This window comes from Aythya fuligula, chromosome 4 (genome assembly GCF_009819795.1).
Source record: "Aythya fuligula isolate bAytFul2 chromosome 4, bAytFul2.pri, whole genome shotgun sequence".
Classification (NCBI taxonomy): Eukaryota; Metazoa; Chordata; class Aves; order Anseriformes; family Anatidae; genus Aythya; species Aythya fuligula.
Window position 1 is genome coordinate 41,098,374 of NC_045562.1, and position 20,046 is coordinate 41,118,419.

Sequence of the window (20,046 nt, forward strand, 5' to 3'; positions counted from 1 at the left end):
AGACTCAGTAGAATAGAAGTGTCCCAAAGACTTAACAGATCAGAGATGGAAACACAGGTAAGCAGGACAAAGAGATAAAAGAGAATGGAGACCAGAAGGAATGCCCACAGTGGCTTACTGATGTTTGTGATCTTGAACTCACAGCTAGCAGCACTGTGCATCAACACTAACGCTTACAGAGCGCACAGCAGCTGAGATAGGCACCTGCACAAAACCTAGCAGATGACTGTGGTGAACCAAGGAAATTATCACAAGAATCTTTAATGTGATACTATACCGTGCTACAGAACAAAATGTAAACATAAACACAGGAGTATCTTTTGCAAAGATACTCCCAAGACAGAGTTAGAATGCAAAAATTAACTGAAAGTGTGCTAAATCACTCAGTGTTAAAACTAGATGAAAAGTATCCGTGTTAGTGGTGCTTTCCATGAGGGAAAACAACTACAAACAAAACCAAAACAAACATGAACAAAACAACAAAAAAAAGCTCTTTAAACCCAAATCACAGTTACCAGTATTACTAAGTTTGTGAAGCCAGTGGCAGTGCTCTCATTGACTTCACAGGATTTAAACTCCGTGATTGTACAGATAAACATAACCTGGTTACCTAAGTGCTTGGTTTGCCAGTGTTCTAGTAAAATACACAAGGCACAATTCTGCCCAGTGTGCTAAAGGTCACACCTGCATGGGTGAGAACTGAGCTGGGAGAAAGGAATGCCTCAATTATTTGCAATTGCACTACGCAGTTCAACTGATTTTCTGACTTTACATATATACTGTTTCATTATCTATTTCATCATCTAAGCAGGAGGCACTGCAGCTGTGAGAGGAGCTACAAGGTACCAGAAAACCGTCGACTTCCCAACCCTCCAGACAGGTCTTGTCCCCAGTCTCCTTGCTATGCTCTTCTGTCTGTGTAACCGGCCTTTTTTTGTCCTGTGCTCCTCTATGGAGACCTCCTGAAGAGGAGGTCTTCTGCAGGTCTTACGCAGTGTCCCCATTTTCTGTAGATATATTCCACAATACTGTGAGGTTATACAATAGGCCTGAGCATTTAGTATCTCTCCTGTACCATCAATAGACAAATATGAAAACGTAGTTACTTAGTGTAGGAGTATGCCCCATTTATATTGAAAATCTATCTTCTTGCTCCCATATGGCGATGCGCAAAGACCTACCCGTGTACCTGCACTGCTGTTTCACTTCAGCCTAATGATTCAGTTCTGAAGTTAACATTAAAAAACACAACTGCATACATACAGTTGGAAATAGCCCAAATTAGTTGTCCTGTTAAAAACCTGCATTTGCAAAGTCACTGGCATATGTTTTTTGAAAATGTCTCTCTCATATCTGTAACTTACTTGACCAGATTTTGAACAATATGTGCCAGAGCCACTGCAAGACCAAGAGCTGCAAGTCAGAGTTACTTTAGAGACTCGTCTTTGAAGGAAGGCAGCTCTCAGCTCCCCAGCTGAGCTGAGCTCTGGGTTCAGCAAATCCACCTCAGGCCCTGTGGTGAGGCACAGCCAGTGCTATGCCAGTGTTCACAACCTTCTGCCAGCCCTGGTCTGAGAGACTTTTCTGTGAGGTACGTAATTAGACAGAATAAGTTCATAACAAATGAACGAAATCAAATTGTTTTGTTCGATTAACATAATCTGTTTCTGCAATATCATGACCAAGCACTTCAGGCATCACACCATTTACAAAGACTAAGACATAACAGTAGCCTTTTGTAGACAAAATGTATATGTTGATACGAATTTCACTATAAGACTGTCGGTATTGTACTTTCAAATTTTTGAAAGCAATCTCTGAATAACTCATGCAGGTTCAGTATCACTTCATTAAGAGCCCCTGTTACACAATATTTAGAAATTATAGATAGGTTTACATGTAGCACAATAAATATGAAATAAAGGAATGTAAGCAGATGGACCACAACAGTAAGCATTTCCATACTGCATCAGCTTAAAACAAAATCATTAGTGTATCCCATACATTAACCTAGGTTTAAAAATATCCAAAATCAATAGAGCTTATTGATCGCTGTATTATTCCAAATTTACTGAGACATCTGCATATTCCTTCATGCACAGTTCACCTCCTAACCTGTCTTGCATGTAGCTTGCTTAGGGTGGTGAGACATACTTCCTCAGCTTCAAAATCAGTAAAACAAACTTTAGCAATGATACCAGCTTGTATCAGAGTTCAGTTTCTGTTTGTTAAATTCTGGTCTCATTGTGCTTTTGACTGAGTTCTCTCTTCTTTCCAGAGAATGTAATAACCAGTGTTTGAAAAGAAAAGCTGATGAACACAGCTCTGAGTTGAGGCATTCACCTCCTAGTGGAAAAGGCAGAAGTCCTGCCTGCTTCCCTCTGAAGAAATGTTGTGGAATTATTTCATATGTGCAGCAAAAAAGTAGGTAGCAGATGATTTATTTACCAGATTCTTCAAGAGAAGTAGTGAAACTGAGGACAAAGATACAACAGTAAACCATAGTATATTTAACGCATTGTAACACAGAAGGCCCTATTTTGAAGAAGTAAATGTATACTAATGAAGGAAAAAAAAATCAAGGTCTAGCACCAGCATGCAGGTACCTTTAAAAGACACTACTATTCTACTCTTGTTGCTGAAACAAGTCATGTCAGATATGGTAGAGAACCTGCTATGGAAATAATGGCTATTACATTCTATTATTATAAAATTACTGTTATTATTATAGAATCTTCTACTATTATAGAAGAACTAGAGATAAGAACTCCAAGAACTAGAGGAAAAACGAGTAATAATAGATGACGTAGCACATGAGTATAGCGTAAAGTATTCCTTTTCTAGGTATTCCTCAAAATTTGTTAGAATAAATAAATAAATAATCACTCAGGAACAACAAAAGCTACTGAGCAGTAACATATGCAATTAGAAACTTGGTAATATTCTTTCACGTACATCTTTCCAGGGCTCACTAAGCTCTTTCTGAGGTTTACAGAATGTAATTTTTACACTTCACAGCGAGAGGCTTTTTGTCCTGGCAAACCAAACACAGGCAAAAAATAAAGGAAGACAGGAAGATGTTTACCTGTCACATTTGTGTTAGCAGATCCTGAGTGCCTCTGTCTTGTTATGGTGCTGTTCTGGCACTGAAGGTGCTTGCAGGTGAGCTAGGACCTCAAATTCCTCAGCACTTTGTATCTGGACTTGTGTGAGGTCTATCACTGACAGCAGGGCAACCGGCTAGTGCGTCTGCACTTCAGCACCTACACGTTTTCAGTATTTTCTTTCTGTTGGGTTTGGAAATGTTGACTCAGCATATTTAGTATTTGTATTGCGTTACTTCTAATGTATTTGGTTATTTCCCAGTGTTTAAATCGCTTCAAGCAAACTTCTTTTAAACTCGGCCTTTCACTTCCTTAGAGAGGGTTCCTGGAACACCTCTTGGTTTCCAGCTCTCATGTGGGGATTAACAACAGTCGCCATTTTGCTGCACCCGCTCCAAGGCTCACAGGAGTTGACATATTCTAGTCAAGCCCTGGTAGCAACACAATCTCTAAGTGGGTAGCCCAAAAAAATGAGGATGAAATGCCTCTGGTCTCCATGCTGACTTCTGACGGATTTTTTTCCAGAACAGTAGAGCATCACCGTGGTGCAGTGGAAAACCACATGCTTTCAAAGAGATGCATGCCAGTCAGTATGACTGTGGAGATGGTAGTTCAGTAGGAAGGTGGTTAAAGGTACTTCACATTTGTTACCACTTGCTTTTGTTCGGTAAACCCATCTTTAAAATGCAGATGAAATTAGAACATAGTAAAATGTTGTGGAAGTTCTAATTTAAAGTCTTGAAGGAAGGAAACTGTAGTTAAAAGTACCACCTGATCTTTTGCTGACCTGCGCCATGGCTGTGCCCAGACAATCCCAACATTTTTACAATTCTTTGATTAAAAAGAAAAAAGCAAAACTGTTATTAATCTCAATCAAGCTGTGACTTGTTGAGATAAAATGACTTTCTTATTAGAGTTTAATTATACATATATTAACTATAGCCTACTTAGGTTAGGAGGAAGAATAGTAGTACTTTAATTGCAGGTTTTTAACTGGTGAGAACTTCATCCTGTTTCCTTGCAGAGGCAGTTATTACTAAACCGGCTCAGAGGGCAGAAGATTAAACACCTACTCACAGAAGGTGTTGGAGATGGAGAGCTGCATGTAAATGCTAAGTATGATTAGGGTTATTTTCTGCTGGGTTGAGTCTCTTGCACTGTTTACCCATTTGTGAAAAGGTTCGAGTTCTCCAACGTTTGTGACCGAGTTATTAAAGAGCGATTTATTGATGAAACCGTGATTTGGTCTCAAGGTTGCTATTACGAAGGGATGCTTCCACACCACACTGCTGCATGGAGTACCAAAGTTTAGCAGGTCCAAAGTACTCCCTGCCTCACACTCCAGCCCCGAAGCCCGATTACACATTTATGTAACAAATTAACGCCACGAGAGCGGCTGTTTGGCTCGGGAACACGCTGACAAGACGAGGAGCAAGCGTGCCACACTCTGCGCCATGCACCCCCTCACACTGGCTCCTCACGCGCCGCGCCCGTTGGCCGCCCGTTATGACGGTTGGGCGGCGCGAGCCCCCCCCCACCCCGCCACCTGGCCGTGCGCGCGCGCATGGCGGGAGGGGGGACAAACGGCTCCGGGGCCGCCCCCGCGCAGGCGCGGTAGCGGCGCTCGGCCCAACGAGAGGGGCGGGGCGAGGCGGCGGCGGGGGCGGGGCGCGGCGGGGGGGGCGTGGCGCGGCGGGCGCTGTCCTGGCGGTGATGGCGGCCGGCGGCGAGGGGCGGTCCGGCACCGAGGGCAGCAGCGGCGGCGGCGGGGAGGGGGGCGCGGGGCGCGGCGGCGGCAGCGGCGCGATGCTGCTGAACGTGGGGCTGCTGGCGCTGGCGCTGCTGGCGGCCTACCGGCTGTACGCCCGCTGGGCCAGGCGGAGCGGGCCGGGGGCCGGCGGGCAGCCCAGCCAGGCCGCCGCGCTGCCGCGGATGAAGCGGCGGGACTTCTCCCTGCAGCAGCTGCGCCACTTCGACGGCGCCCGCGACCCCCGCATCCTCCTGGCCGTTAACGGCAAGGTCTTCGACGTGACCAAAGGCAGCAAGTTCTACGGGCCCGGTGAGCGCGGGGCCGGGCCGGGGCCGCGGGGCGGGGGGCGAGGGGGCGCCTCGGGGCGGGCAGGGGCGCGGGGCGGCTGTGGGGAGCCTCGCAGCCGGCCCTGCCCGCGCCCGAGGCCGCCGCGCTGTGCCCGCGGTGCTGCTGGCGAGGCGGCCGCCGCGCTGTGCCCTGCTGGAGCCGCGGGGCCTCGGAAAACGCGGTGTGAGCGGGGCGTGCGGGAGGTGTGACACGGCGCTTTGTGCGGCGGGGGCAGGAGGGAGAGGATACCGTGCCTTTTTTCCCCAGGAAATAGTTCATTAAGTCATTTTCTTGCCTTTTTTTTTTTTTTTTTTTTTTTTAAACCTTAGGTTGCTAAAAGAAAGCCGCATACAAACCATAACAAATCTTTGGTCCTTACCAGGGAAGCGAGGAGCAGTGACAGCACGTTGAGGCTAGTGCACTGCTGCTCCCCTCTGAGTTTGTGGTACCGGCTCTGCTGCCAGTCGCGCGGGCTGAAGGTGCCATAACTGGGTCAAAATGTTGTTCCGACTGGTACTGAAAAAGTTAACGCTGGAGGCTGAACCACCTGGCCGTGCCTTGTTTATGTCTGTTGACCAGGAAAGCAGAGAGAATACAGCCTGGTATGCTGCAGCTTTCGTACCCTTCATCGGACTAGTTCTTTCGTCTCCCTTGCTTCAGGGATTTTTAAATTGAGACCTGTGTGCTGGTGTAAAATGCAGGTAATACATATGTTAATGAAACGTATGTTACGTATGCATACGAAGGTTAAAACAACAGCCAGTTGACAGATTTCTTCATAACGTACCCAATGAAAGGATATTGAGCCATAGTCTAAGCATTCACTGCCAGACCCAGTGCACTCTTGTATATCAAACATAAGTTTTGGCCTTTTCACTGCGGATGCTGTCACTGGTTCACATCCTCAACCTCTGGAGGCCTGTTACTGTGAGAAAGCTAAAGCTTTTTCTTCTGGGATGTCAGTCTGCTTTTTTGATAAGTGGCGGCAGCTGGTTTCCCTACAGCAGTGCATCCAGCTTTTCATGGAGAGGAGCAAATATGTTTGTTTGGGTTTTAACCCTGTAGTGAAGGGTGGCCTTTTGGTAACAGAAGTGATGTCAACTTTCTCAGCTAGGTGGGACCCTGCATGTGAGGATGGTGATGCTCAACCTTTGCATCAGCTCTGTTTTCTACCAAACATGTTGATTTTTGAATTGTGCGGACGTGGTTTACCTGTGTGGATGCATGTCAGGAGGTATTTTCTTGCAGATATCTTCTGGTTGAAAATGAGATCAAAAAAAAAAAAAAAACCCAGCAAGTGGGTGGTTGCTGGCCTTCAAAGATCTGAGAAGAGTTGAGTGGAGAAGTCTTCTTCAGCTTCTAGCACTACACCTTTCCAGAAGGACTTCTGTCAGAGTAGCCAGACATCCATGGAAGTTCTCTTGGTAATTTTATGCCTCATAAAATGCTGGAGTATAGCAAGAGAAGTGCAAAGCATACTGACCATGCAAGGGCTAAATGTTCTTTAACAGAAGAAATGGTTGAGGACACTGCTGACACCGCAGGCTGGGACTGTGCTGCTCATGCTTTGTTGAGGTACTGATGCGAAACAGCCTCAGCTTTGAGGGCAGCAAGTAGCATTGGCTGAGGGCTTGCTATCGAACTGCAGGTATTGCTTGACTGCTGGGTGACTGCTGAGTAACGCGGCTGTCTCAGAAGCCTTCTGATGTCTAGAAGTTAAGGTCTGTTCTTTCTTCTTCACTACAGTTTGGATGCAAAGCTGTTTCTTATTTTTTGCCTCTAGTGTAAGGCTAATAGTGCATAGAATTGTCCTACAGTCCAGATCTCTGTCCTACAGTTGAAATTCTATTAAAGGTCCCACCAAGCTTTGATTTTAATAGAAGCTCTGCTATTTTAAGTTTTCATCCATTGAGTCCTGTCATGCTTTGGTCTATTTCACTGAGGAGCCCTCTAAATACCTATGGTTAAGATTTAACACAAAAATGGACAGACTGTTCAAGTCATCTTTTCAAATAGGATTGAAAATTTCAGTTTCTTGAGCATTTAATCAAAACATGTTTCAAACTTTTTTTTTTCTTTTGTTGTCTCTTTTAAGACTTTCACAGTTTATCCCAGCGGTAATTAGTCTTTGGTATGTCTAATGCATTTCAGGTGAGAGCAGGAAGGTTGTGGCATGTGTTCAGCTGTCTGGTCTGTACCTCCAAGAATCAATCAGTTTACACTGAACTCCTTAAAAACCTCACTTACACACCTCTTTTCCAAAATGCTGCTTCCCAGGATAGTCCTCTGTCCTGCAAGCATACCCTTTGCTTCAACGCTTTACTTTTAGTTGTATTCAGTATCACTTTGGTTTGTGCCCAGATGAGTAAGTGTTCTAGAATGCTTGGTTATTAATCTTAATTAATTACCTTTCCCTTTGTCATCTGCAAGCTCTGAAAGCAATAAAGCAAACTGTTAATGGCTCACTGTTAAAAATATCATGGAACCAGAATGTCAGAGGAACTGTTGGGGAGTGATTTCCCCATCCGTGATCACGTCTCATGTCTCAGAGTTAGTGGTCGACACCTTTCCTGCGTGCTGTGTTGGCTTTACATCCGTGTCATGCGACACAGCTTTTACTGTTTCAGCTATGATAACATTAGATTTCACAATTGTTTACATTAAGATTCCTGTTAGCTTACTGGTCAATAGAAGGGGATAGTAAGAGATAAAGCACTCTTAACAAATCTTAATATTAATGGAGTTTAAATTGGTGTGCTAGTATAATGCTATAAACAGGTTTAGTTAGATAAACTTACCAAATGCTCTGAGCAGTTATGAAAAATACAGGCTTTAGAACATGACAGCAGGATTATATCTGACCCAGTGTACGCAACTGTTCCACATCACTTCTTGGGTCTTAGTTTTTCACAATTAAAAAAAAAAATCCTGATTTTCCATCCCCACATTGTCACCGTGAATTCATTTCTCACCCACTTCTGTCTTTCAAAGTGTCACATAGGTGTCTGCTTCCCGTTTGTTTTCCAAGAAGAATATATTAGGTAGTAGTAGTGTTTCCTTCCACAAATATCTCCATCATAGCTCGTTTTTTGTTAGGGGAAAATTAGCTTTGTTTCATATTGGAAAGGCAATTAAGCACTACAATTTCTGATACTAAAGACTTTGAGAAGATCTGTAGTAAACATTGCCATTTCCTCCATCGTTTGTATAAAAATAACCCGAGGCTGCCAGACTTCCTTTGGAATTAAGTGCTATAAGCTTAATTGTGGCTTTATTTAAAAGTTACCCTCCTGGTTGGTGCTGATGCTTTTGAATACTTCCTTTCCAAGAGCGTGGTACGGCAACATGAAATGCTGCAGGAGGGACACGTGTGCTGTGTCTGGAGAGCTCTGTTAAGGGTGGCTTTATCTTAAGAACACAACAGGCCAAGGGCTTACAGATAAGTATAGAGGATAAGATTGGGGGGGGAAGTGCTTCCTGTAAGGTGTGGGTCTTCTGTGGTTTATTTTGATGCTTGCCAGCTCCTCCGTGTCTGTAAGGGAGGTGCGCCTTGCCCCAAGACTCAACTTTTCAAAAATACAGTTTCTGAAAAATTACTACCAGGAGAAGTAAAACTAAAAAAGTTCAGAGCTGTTCCTGAGAGCAGGAGACGAGGCAGTGGTTTTGTGCAGGAAGATGCATCTCTCTGCCCTCCCCTGCTCCTGCTTGGTGTCTGTGGGCTCCCTCCCTCACCCCCTTAATAGGCTGAATATTAATAATGATATCAATATTTTAAGGAATCATAAAACTGGAACAGTTGTGTGTTTGATGGAAGTTCGGTAATGCTGTCTGTTTGGATAAATCCCTAGTTCCTATTAAATCATTCAGGCTCTAGCCACCTGAGGTCTGGGGGCCGGGCAGGAATGCTGGAGGCATGATTTATTGGGGTGTGATCGTCCCACCATTGTCAGTGACTTGTAGGCGTGCAATCCCGTACGAAGCAGGGCATCTCTCCTGCATGCAGTCGGAAACGTGGCCAGCATCGCTCGCCTTACTGAGGAACGAAGCAGCAGGCAGAGCACTTCCCGCTAAGGCGATGCGGGGTGATCTGCGTCCTCCTCCAGCGTGGAGCTGCCTGCCAGGAGCCGCTGACAGCTGAACTCCTCGCAGTGCTTTCTGTCTGCCTCTTCAGTTCAGATTGGGTCGGTGGTTCTTAGCTTACCTCACGGAGGTAAAGGGGAAGGAGGCAGGAGAGAGAGAAGCAAGACTAGAGGCCCTCTAGCCCTGTGCCCAACAAGTCAGATTTAGGCCCTAAATCCGTTTTCTAAACAGTTCCTGTTTTAGCAAGTAGACTTCGTGGATCATCCTCCTAAGAACACTTACTTTCCATGCAAGTTGTAACTTGAGGCTGATCCAAATCTTTCCTTTCATGTGAATCTGGAGCAGTAAAGTTGAAAATGTCACCCTGAATTCCAATGATGTATCTTACAAGAAAGCTGCTGCTTTTAAGCTGCATCTCAAAATGGCTTTGTCTAATTTGTAGCTTTTTCATTCCCTCATAAGAGAAGCAACACTCAACTAACATCTCAGGATTCGGATGGAAAATTTTAAACGTGTAATGGAAATTTTGCATTGATTTTGACTGGAAAAGGTAGACCAGGTGGTAAAATAGTGCAGCTGTTAATAAATTCCTGGTCTTTCTCCCTTTGTTCCCTTCACTTACATTAAAAGAGAGATTTGTCCTTATTCTTTTCTGCAGCTTAAAAGCTGCCTGTGAATTTCCAAGCTGCAGACGAAGCCGGGCTGTGCTGCCAGTGTCTGTGTGGCGCACGTGGGTGCAAAGACCAGCTGCAGGGGTCTGCATGGCTGGGGACAGCTTGGAGGCTGCTCCCAGAAATTGAAGCTGCTTTACAACTGAACCTTGGTAGCCTGCGTGGCTCCTTCGGAGAGCTTGCATCAGTCTGGTGAGAACGAGCGCTGCTGCGTAGATTACGGTATCGCCTCGTTAGATACCGAGCCCACGTGCAGCTGTTGGCGGTGCAGGTCCCTGCACAGAGCTGGAGCAACCAGAGCCCGGTGAGCAGTGCTTGCCTCCACGGCTGGTCTTGGAGCAGTAGTCCAGGATCTTCTGTGAGACTGGTATGCAGCTGACGGGGTCAGACAACCCTGCTGGTACACCGAGAATATCTACTGAAAATTGGAGCTCCAGCATAGGTTTGGGGGGAATTTGTGGTCAAATCATCTGAAAATTCAAGCACGTGCTGTTCCAAGATCCAGCTTGGTGTGTTTTGGACCAAGTGACTGGAAACAGTGCTTGCAAATAAAAACTACAGGTTGGATAGCTTCATCTCTCTCTCAGATTTTTTTTAAATACGGTTTTCTAATGTTAAATTTATTTGTCTGTGTCTGCTGCTCTTTGACATAGGTAAGCAAAGAGAAATTAAATCATCATTTAGAAACTGAAACCAGGCTAGGAGGTGCTGAAATCCTGCTCCTGAGTGCAGGAATTGGAGAGGTATTTTCCTTGGCTGAAGAGAATTTGATTCTGCCAAGTCTGAAGCCTACTCAGTTCATTTGTGAGTAAAGATGAATGTCAGGCTGGAACAAATTCATCAAGAAGTCCAGATTTTTAATGGGATCCTGAAAGGAAGTGAGAATCTGCACTTGCTGGGGGTGGAAGCAGGCGGTGGGGAGCAACATTTTGCACCTGCCCTGGCTTAAAAAAGGGTATGCTTTATGCAAGGTAGGGTTGTAAGGTAAACGAGGACTTTACACAGGGAAACAGGCAGTGTGCAAATGTGGTGTGACAGATGTGGAGATAATGTAGGCAAATGCATAGTCTTGATAACGGTTTGATTTCAGAGCTGAGCTTATGCTAAAATAAAGGCTATGTGGCAGTGTTTCCATGTGTGAAAGCAGGGTCGGGAAGAAAAGCGTTCTTCAAGGAACAGGCTTTTCCTTGGTGTGAGGCTCAGAGCCGTGTGTAGCCAAGGAATGTGTAGGAGATGTTTTAATGATTTTTGATCCTTGCCTGACTTCCTTTTGTAGCTGTGAGATGCCAGCTAGGTGTGGGAGGAGAATTGGTTAAAGAATTGGACTAGGAAGTAGCTAATCTGGGGGTATAGGGAAAGAAAATGGTTGAAATTTTGTGACAGTCTTGAAAAATTGTTTTAGTGTACATACCTATGCTACTAGCATCTCTTCTTACAATCTCTTCAGTACGTGTATCAGTGATGCAATCAATAATTTAGAATAGGAGCCAGTCTAAATAGACAGGAAGACAAAAGGAAACAAAAGAAGGTCTGACTATAGGTAGGAGTTGCAGAGAGAATTGCGTCTGGTCATGAAAGAACTCAGTGGGAGGACTGTAAGGATCACATTAATGTCTGACACGGAGTAATGCTCACGAGGCAGTTTTTTTTTCTTCCCCTGAGTTCTCCATGCTTGCACCTTCCTGAGTGATTATCCCTAAATATCTGGTGTGCAAAACACCTTTCTAAGACCATTGCACAATTTAAGACCATTCATGTAAAAGTGAATAACAGACAAAGGCTTACAGCAAAAAACAGGCCTGTATATGCTCTGTTAATACAAAATGCTCTGTTTAATCTCCGTGTAGAAGTATCTGAAAGGAAGCTGTAAATTTTGAAGTAGATTGCTCATATCGAGATGTCTGAACTTCTGCTTTAGCAGCTCTTTAAAGTAAAGCTGGGCTTGTACTCCTTTATTTTTTAAATAATTAGAATTCAGTAGTTGCTTTTTTAGTAAGGGATAAAAGAATGCGACACATCTTTAAGTTAGGTTTGCAGAGCTGGAATTTGAGATGCTGTTGAGGTCTGAAGGCTTGTTTTTATCAGTCAGCATTCTGCTGAACACTTGGACCTGGCTTGGTTGTTTCTCTGTGGCTCCTGAATACTTCTGTAGTAAACATGCCAGAACATTTAACATCTGTTCTTGAAAAGGAAAAAAAAAAAAAAAGTTTTGGTATAATAACACTACCTTACATTTGCAGAAATTTTGGATCCATCAATCTTAAAGGAAACTGAGATGCTCTAAAGGCATTCGTGCTTTCAGCTAAGTGTGTTACTGAGATGTCAGGGTGTTCAGGGTTTGCTGATCAATATAAAGTAATTCTCTCTTTAACAGAAACACTTGGAATCAAGCTGGTGGATCAGGAGGTGGCCTCTCAGCAGTGGCTGTAAAGCTCCATAAACCACTAAATGCAGAGCTGAAGAGAAGGGGCAGTGTCCTGCTCTATGGCTGGTTAGCCAGAATTTTGAGAATGGGTTACTCGAATAGCCAGCAGAGTTTATGGAAGCTTTGGTTTAAACAGTTCAGGGAAAGGAAAAATCTGGGACAAAATACTGTTGGCAGGGAGGTTACATAGCAAGTTGTAATTGCTCAAGGATTTACGGATTGTGTGTGATCTTTGCAAAAGCAGTTTATAACTTTGTGGTCCTGTGTTCTTCGTTCAGAACATCAACAGCTGGGTGAGCTGAATGGCGGCTGTTTTGGAGTAAAGCAGGACTTGAAGAGCTCTGTTACGTTGCAGGTGGTGGCCATTACTACCTCTTACCTGGTTTACGAGAAGTGACTAGCATGCTAAAGGAATAAATCAAATGTCTTGGTATAGGTTTGATTTCAATTTCTGAATCCGGTTTTTCAAGACTTTTTCTAAAATAGCACAGATACAGTCCCTGATCACAGAGGTGGTTACTGCGGATGCCATTCTTGGAGCTAAGTATCCTAAAGGACAAGCACAGGGGTGCTGTTAGTCCTTACAGCAGTAGGGGTGAGGGACAGTGCATTTCCACTCGCTTGTGTTTGTGCTTACCATTAGCGCTGCCTTTTCTTCAGGCTGATGGCCACTGTTGTCTCCAAGAGGTGGGCCAGAGAAGGGTCCTGGCCTATTTGTTTTCAAATAGCGACTGCTCTTTGTAATGCCTTGGGCATTTCTCTGCTGCTTATCCACTGTTAGCCAAAATTTTAAAGTCTTGGATTTTTGTTCTTCTTCTTCTGTATGTTTAATTGAGATGAATCAAGGTACTCAGTTTTAGGTTCAGAAAAACTAAATGGTATGGTTGGAGCTCTTTAATTTGAGTTTGGGGAAGACTGTTACCAACCTCATCCTGAAGCTATTGGTTTACAAATCATCCCGCTCCCTTAGCATTATTTCTTTGATGATCTTAGCTTTGAAAATCTCAGTATTTTATTAGTGTCTTTGTGCTTTGTGTCAGTCAAAAAACACAAGGGAAGTACTTGCTTAACATTCGTAACATGAAGATCTGTGCAGTCTTCAGGAACGATACCGGACAGGTATATGGGTGATCTGCTGCCCAAAATAAACGAGGAGAACCACTTGCAGTGTGATTTCCACAGGCGTTAGAAATGTGTCAGAAGATGAGCAGTCTGTCAAGTTATGGTGGTTCTATAAGTGAAGTGAGATGATAGAAATCCATTTACAGTACTAGTCGAACTAAGATGTCTATATAATTTGGTTCTGTTCATGCGTGACTTTTAAATATTCTGTTTTGCTTAATAGAAGTAGCTTTCTTTTGAATTCCAGTCTCCAGTCTCTTTGGAATTTGCATCACCTGACTTGTGCCGAGTGTCAGGGATTTTTCCAGATACCCCTCCAAAGCTCTTTTCCCAATTCTGCTTCTCTCAGCAGACTTTATCTCCGAGTGACACTTAAGTTTGAATTGCAGTGTTGTTGAACGTTGAACAGCCATGGTGTTGAAACTGCTGCTGTTCCTGTCACTGCAAAACTGTGGGACTTTTGATGCACCGCTTCAGCAGACTGTAATGAATTGAGATCAGACACCATAAACAAAAACTTGAAGGTATTGGTTTTGTCTTTTTGTTTCCAGAGGGTCCATACGGAATATTTGCTGGCAGAGATGCCTCCAGGGGACTAGCAACTTTCTGTCTAGATAAAGATGCACTCAGAGATGAATATGATGACCTATCGGACTTAAATGCTGTACAGATGGAAAGTGTAAGAGAGTGGGAAATGCAATTTAAAGGTAACTTCTCAAATGAGAATGTCTTTAGCTTAAGGAAATGCTTTTAATAAAAATGACTGATTTGGGCTCGGGGCATCTTTTAAAGGGATGTTGGTAGCAACATTGATAATGTAGTGTACCTTTCTTAGGAAATGACCAGGAATCTCAGGAATTAGGGAGGATTCTACTGTATCCTGCTATAGCTTTTTCAGCCTGCTAGTTTTGTACAAAGAAAGGTGTTCTCAGCTATGCAGAATAGAGTTTCACTCTTGAATCTCAGTGTAGCTTAGCCAATGAATTCCTGCTCTCACATTGTTGAATTTGGCTTCCATTGAATTATGATTAGGACTAAGAGCTGTTTTGGCATGAAGGTTTGAACAAGTTTGTCTTGAAATAATTTCTGAGGAATATGAAAGGATATCTCTGGAGGGAGGGGAAACAATTTTTCACATTAATTGAAATCAAAACAAGCTGAGGGAATTTGTGCTGGATTTAGTAGCAGCGTTTTCAGCCACTGTGCGATAAACCTGGGCTGATGAGCTGTGGGAGAACTAAAACAAAGTACTGTGAGCAGAAAAAGTGGTGAACAGCAGTGGTATCAAGATTGTTTTAAGAGCTGAGCTTGCTGATAAATTGCCATCAGTTTCAGAGATTCAGGCTCAGAACCTTAGCATGTATGGGAAGAAGTGCGTTTGCAGCAGTGCAGGCTAACTAGCTGTATTTGATTGTAATGGAATCATAAATCTCTTTCAGAAAAATACGACTACGTAGGTAGACTCCTAAAACCAGGGGAAGAACCATCAGAATACACAGATGAGGAAGATACCAAGGATCACACTAAACAGGAATGAACTTTGTAAACAACCAAAGTCAGGGGCCTTCGGAACTGCAACCTCTTATTCCCCATCACAGAATGTCCTGCATCTTTGGGTACAGTTCATCTGCTGCGAAAAACATTCAACAGGTTTTGTACAAGGAAAATAATATACTCACAAATGAAGATTTGAATACTAGACATTATTTGTGCTGCCAACCGTTTTGTTGCAGTTTATTTGTAATGTCTGGTGAGGCTTCGTTAGTGAAGAGGGGCCAGGGATTTAAAGGCAAAAACGCTATTCCTTTTTATCAGTAAGCTGAAGCCTTTTCAAATAGCATATATTACAAGCTCTCTAAAGACGCGAGTCTTCAAGCTCAGTGAAAGATTTGAAACTTGTTTCATGTGTGTCTTCTCCTTCAGCATTAAAGAAAGATGTACTCATGTACATCAGTATCAGTAGGTTAGACTACTGAAACTGGTGTGAAAATGTGAATTTCCAATTTTGTTTTGTATGTGGGCGTTAGTAGCCCTGGCAGAATACTTCAGTTCTCTACGAGAAGTCCATGTAGATCTGGATGGGGGTAAAATTCATCCTTTTCTCAAAAGGATTGGGTAAAACTGTTTCCTCTGCAACAACTATTGTCTGAAGCCTGCCCTCCCCACCTTCCTTTTTCCCATTGTCTAAATCAAATCGAATATTAATTGTGCCTTATTTCGCTTACATAGACTTGAATTGTTTTAAGGGAAAGCCCCAAATCGTGGTTTCATAGTCACTACAAGCAGCATTGAGACTGAAGTTAGAAAGTTCTGTTGACTGGAAAACCTTGATGTCATTCTGTGTATAGAATGTAAAAGAGGAATACTCAGTGTTACTGCCATATGTTAATACTACATATACTTAAATTAGCATTGTGATGGCCAAATGCATACTCCCATGCTTCTTTTTAAGTAATTAAAAAAAAAAAAGTCACCCTTCCTCCTCTTCCAGAAGCTGCCTAACTTTTGGGAGCATAGCCTTCACACCCCTATAGAGTGAAGGGGCGTGCGCGCGTGTGTATGTGTGCGTGTCTGTCTGAATGCAAGACTTGGGAGGGATTGTTTCTGCAGATATTGTAAATACGAGTACCATTTTAATAAAGCATGTACAATACCAAATGTGCTGTCAGACTTTATGTAGAAGCTGCTAAGCAGAGCTGGAATATGATAGAATACAAACTAAGGGGAAGAAGTCTGGGATGTGAAATATTTATTGCTGTTAATATTGTTCCTAGCTCTTGGGGTATTATTTTTCAAGTCCCATCTTTTTGGAGAACTTGGAAGACTTACTAAGGTAAGTGCTAGTTAAAAGAATAAACCTATGCCAATGCTGTTATGTTAGAAAAAAAGTGAACTGATTGTAAATAAGGAGAAGCATTCTAGGAAAAAGTATAACATGCAGTAAGAGGACTGTGTCTCATGTCACCTACAGGACCAGGACGTTGGAGATCAATACGTGTGTATCACTCAACATCTTGCGGAAACTTAACTGTCTCCTTTGCTAAATCCGTACCTGTGACACCATTAAGTTTGTGCCTCACAGCTTTATGGCTTACATCTGTACTTCTGCTTGCAGTTTTCACCTGTGATAAGCCTACAGTAACAAATTTCCATCCATCTATTCTGTTGAATTGTAAACTAAGAAATTCCCGGAACTACTGCATTTTTATTGTTGTTTGAATGAATGAGTTTTATATTGATGTAAATGAAACAAAAATACACCATTGAATCACTTGTAAATCACGTGTCCTAGAAGGCAGATTCATTTCTTTCTTGCATGTCCACGCTTGAAATAGAAGTTTTATCAAAGAAGAAGAAATAACAAAACTGAAGCCATTTCAACAGTTAGTAGGTTATGCTAGCAGGTTCTTGTACAGGCTGAACAATCCAGTCAGGCATGTTGGCTATTCAGTTACTGGATATAATTCATGAAAGTGCTGGTTTCTGTTTAGGGCACATCCTTGTTTAACTTAGCATTGATGTCCATACTTCTGTTTGCACATTATTACTCTATTAAGTATCTACTAAGTGTCTAATGCTGCTGAAATGCTGGGCATGTTAGTAAAACTAACCACAAAAATGTGTTTTAGACAGAAGAGTGGAGAGATACCAACAAATGAAAAGCTTTCTCGCACAGGACGGTAGCTAGGAGTACTTCAGTGCACACTTCGCTACTCTTTTTTTTTTCCTTTTACCAAATCTTTCTATAAAAGATTTTATACTTCATTTAGAGTATGCCTTTCATTTTTAGCTTTTGCTCCTCATGATGGCATCAAGATGTGTGTAGCTGTGTAACAGGAAAAGAAGGCTTATGGCAGTATCAAATAGGACAGCCAGCTATAAAAATACACTTGTGATTGTGTTACAGCTTCTACTGTACAAAGTCATGGCTGCAAGTTCCTAACGCCTGACGTGAGTTACTCTGCTATTTACTCGTTACAGCTATTACTGTTGCTACATCTGGCATAGCTGTAGCTTTAGCTGTTTATCTTGCTTGTGTCTGTTTTATGTAGAAACTTCCTACCACAGAGAGAACAGTAGTGACACATACAGTATGACTTCCAAACCGAATGCAGCTTTTTCCCTTCCCTTGCTATAGGAACTGCAATAAAGCTTAACAGGATCAAAGTTACATGATTTTTTGGGCGGATCTCTTTAAAAAGAGCATTGCTCCAGTCTTTTATGGTTTAAGATCGGTTAAATGGAAGAGTGATCAAGGATGGGTAGAAGGATGATTTTTGCTTTCACCTTATTTAATGGTAATTGTGAAGACTACAAAACAAACTACTTCTGTCATTCTATGATAGCAGTATGTTACACAGACTAAATCCAGTATTTTGATGTCTAGTAGATCTAAATTTGTCTCATTCAGCCTGCATAAAAACTCTTTAGTGATTTAAAGCTGACAACCGAAGATGCTTTAAAGTATCCTGTATCTTTCATTTTTTGCAGAAAGCTGACATGGACCAGGTAGTTCAGAACAACATTGAATCTGTGGAAGCTTTGGTGCAATTAGTATTATAATTTTTTGGAGACACTCATCCGTGTAACATTTGTGTCAGTCACTTAGTCAAAATTCACTATAAACTAATGAAAAGGTCAGTATCAAACTGTCAATGTGTTAAATTTTTGTTTAAGCAACATAAGGGGCTTGAAGGGAGGATTTCTTATCTTCAGTAGAAACAAAATACATTTCCAGTTTAAGATACTGGTTGTTTTCTTAGACTAGACTTAAGCTAGTTTAAGAGCAGTCATTTGTTTTGACACTTCTGCCTCATCAGTACGTTGCTTCCCAAAGAATTTTTCTTAGAGCAGGAAATTTTAAAATCTTTGTGGTTTTAAAAAGAAAAAGTGCCATGTTTTTACCTAATCTGAACATACCAAATTTTTACTAGGCACTTCAGAACTATCCTCCCACATCCTTGTAATTTTTCATAAGTTCTTATTGAGGTAGAGTTACTTTTCCTTGGTTAAGATCTGTATTTTCTACCCTTCAGAGTCTAGCACAGCATTTAATATCAGTTTGGTACTTTCTGCTTCAGTTTGGTACTTCAGAAAGTTTGGTACTTTCTTGTTTCAGTTTAAATAGTTATTCTAAGCTATTATAATATTTAAAATTATTTTTCTATTTTTTTATTTCTGTGAGATCAAGTTGATTTCAGTATCCTTCATTGATACCTATTGATTGAAAAGGTCAGGAAATAATTAAACCTTAGTCTTTTTTCTTTTTTTTTTTTTGAGTCTTTGATATTTGTTTTCTCCATGTATTGGTGGGTGTTCTCTTTTGTTTTTTTTTTTTTCCCCCTCCAGGAAGCACATGCATTGTTGCATATAATAATACAAAATATTGACCAAGACCTAGTACTTTGAATATAATAGCCTTTCTAACCATTTCTGCTTGGTGGCTTTTTTTTTCTTTAGGGCGGAGCTGTTTAGTTTTTTTATGAATTATTTCTGAAATTCATTTATGAATTTCTTCTTGTTGCAGTTTTGGTTCTTTCCAATTTTAATGTTACAGATAAAAGTAGAGGTTGTGGGGGGAAAAAAAAAAAAACTACTATAACTGTCATCTGACTCATTTTTTTCAGCCATGAATGAAGTGATGCAATTGCAGTTGTAGATTTGGCAATTCAGGCCTTTTCCTACTTACAAGTAGTAATAACGTACTTCTGGCCTTAAAGGATTCAATATGGAAACCAAATAAATAATTAAGTATGACTGTTACTGGTAAATCCTCCCACAGACTTCCAATTTATGGTTAAAGGTGAATGTTTATTAGCAGGTGTTTACAGACAGGGTTTTAGACTTGCTTTTACTTGACCATGTGTGCCAAGGCTAGTTCTAATACCAGTTAAGGGTTTATGTGAAAATTAAAGGAAGAAACAAAACTCACCCAACCCAGAAGTCTTCCCTTAGATGGGGGGATTCTTGTGCTTCTGTGCATTTCACTGTTCCAGAAGGCAGCAACTTTAGAGCTCTATGGAACACAGTCTAGCAATGCGACCTTCTTGCAAAATTAACAAAAAAATGTAATTACCCCCATTCTGGTTACAAACTGTACTTGTTATGTGATGATAATATTTTATTGACCTGTCACGTTTTCCGGTAACTGGGAAAAGCCTACAACTGTACGGTGTAAGCCTTTTTGGAGGTGTAAAGTTCTGTATTTGTCACTCGACCACAAGCATTCATTTGCTGTTGGAGTATAAAAGCTCCTTTCTAGTGACTGACTTGGATGCCCATTTTAGGGGAGTATAAAGACTGCAATTTGGTTTTATGTAGCTGAAGGCATTAACTCTTTTTTGTTATTAAAAAGAAACCACAACTAATCAGCTTTGATGGTATTAACCCAAAGCCTTGCCTTAAAACTGCTAACCTTGATGCTTAGATTTCTTTAAAATATTATGCTGCTTTTTAGCTGTACTTTGAAGTTTTGTTATTAGTTGGGTCATGTAATACCACCTCAGCTTGCTGTGTAAATTCCATGACAGGGTTAGGTTCAGGGACTTTTTTTTAACTTCAATGTTT

General features: G+C 41.9%; 1 protein-coding gene across 1 annotated transcript; it reads left to right on the top strand.

Moving 5' to 3' along the window:
• The first annotated feature begins 4,817 nt into the window (after window positions 1-4,817).
• On the top strand, window positions 4,818-16,137 carry PGRMC2 (progesterone receptor membrane component 2). Its single transcript, XM_032187123.1, has 3 exons — window positions 4,818-5,163; window positions 14,031-14,186; window positions 14,919-16,137. Exons 1-3 carry the CDS (start codon window positions 4,818-4,820, stop codon window positions 15,014-15,016), a joined length of 600 nt encoding a protein of 199 aa, XP_032043014.1. The 3' UTR covers window positions 15,017-16,137.
• Window positions 16,138-20,046: the final 3,909 nt, after the last annotated feature.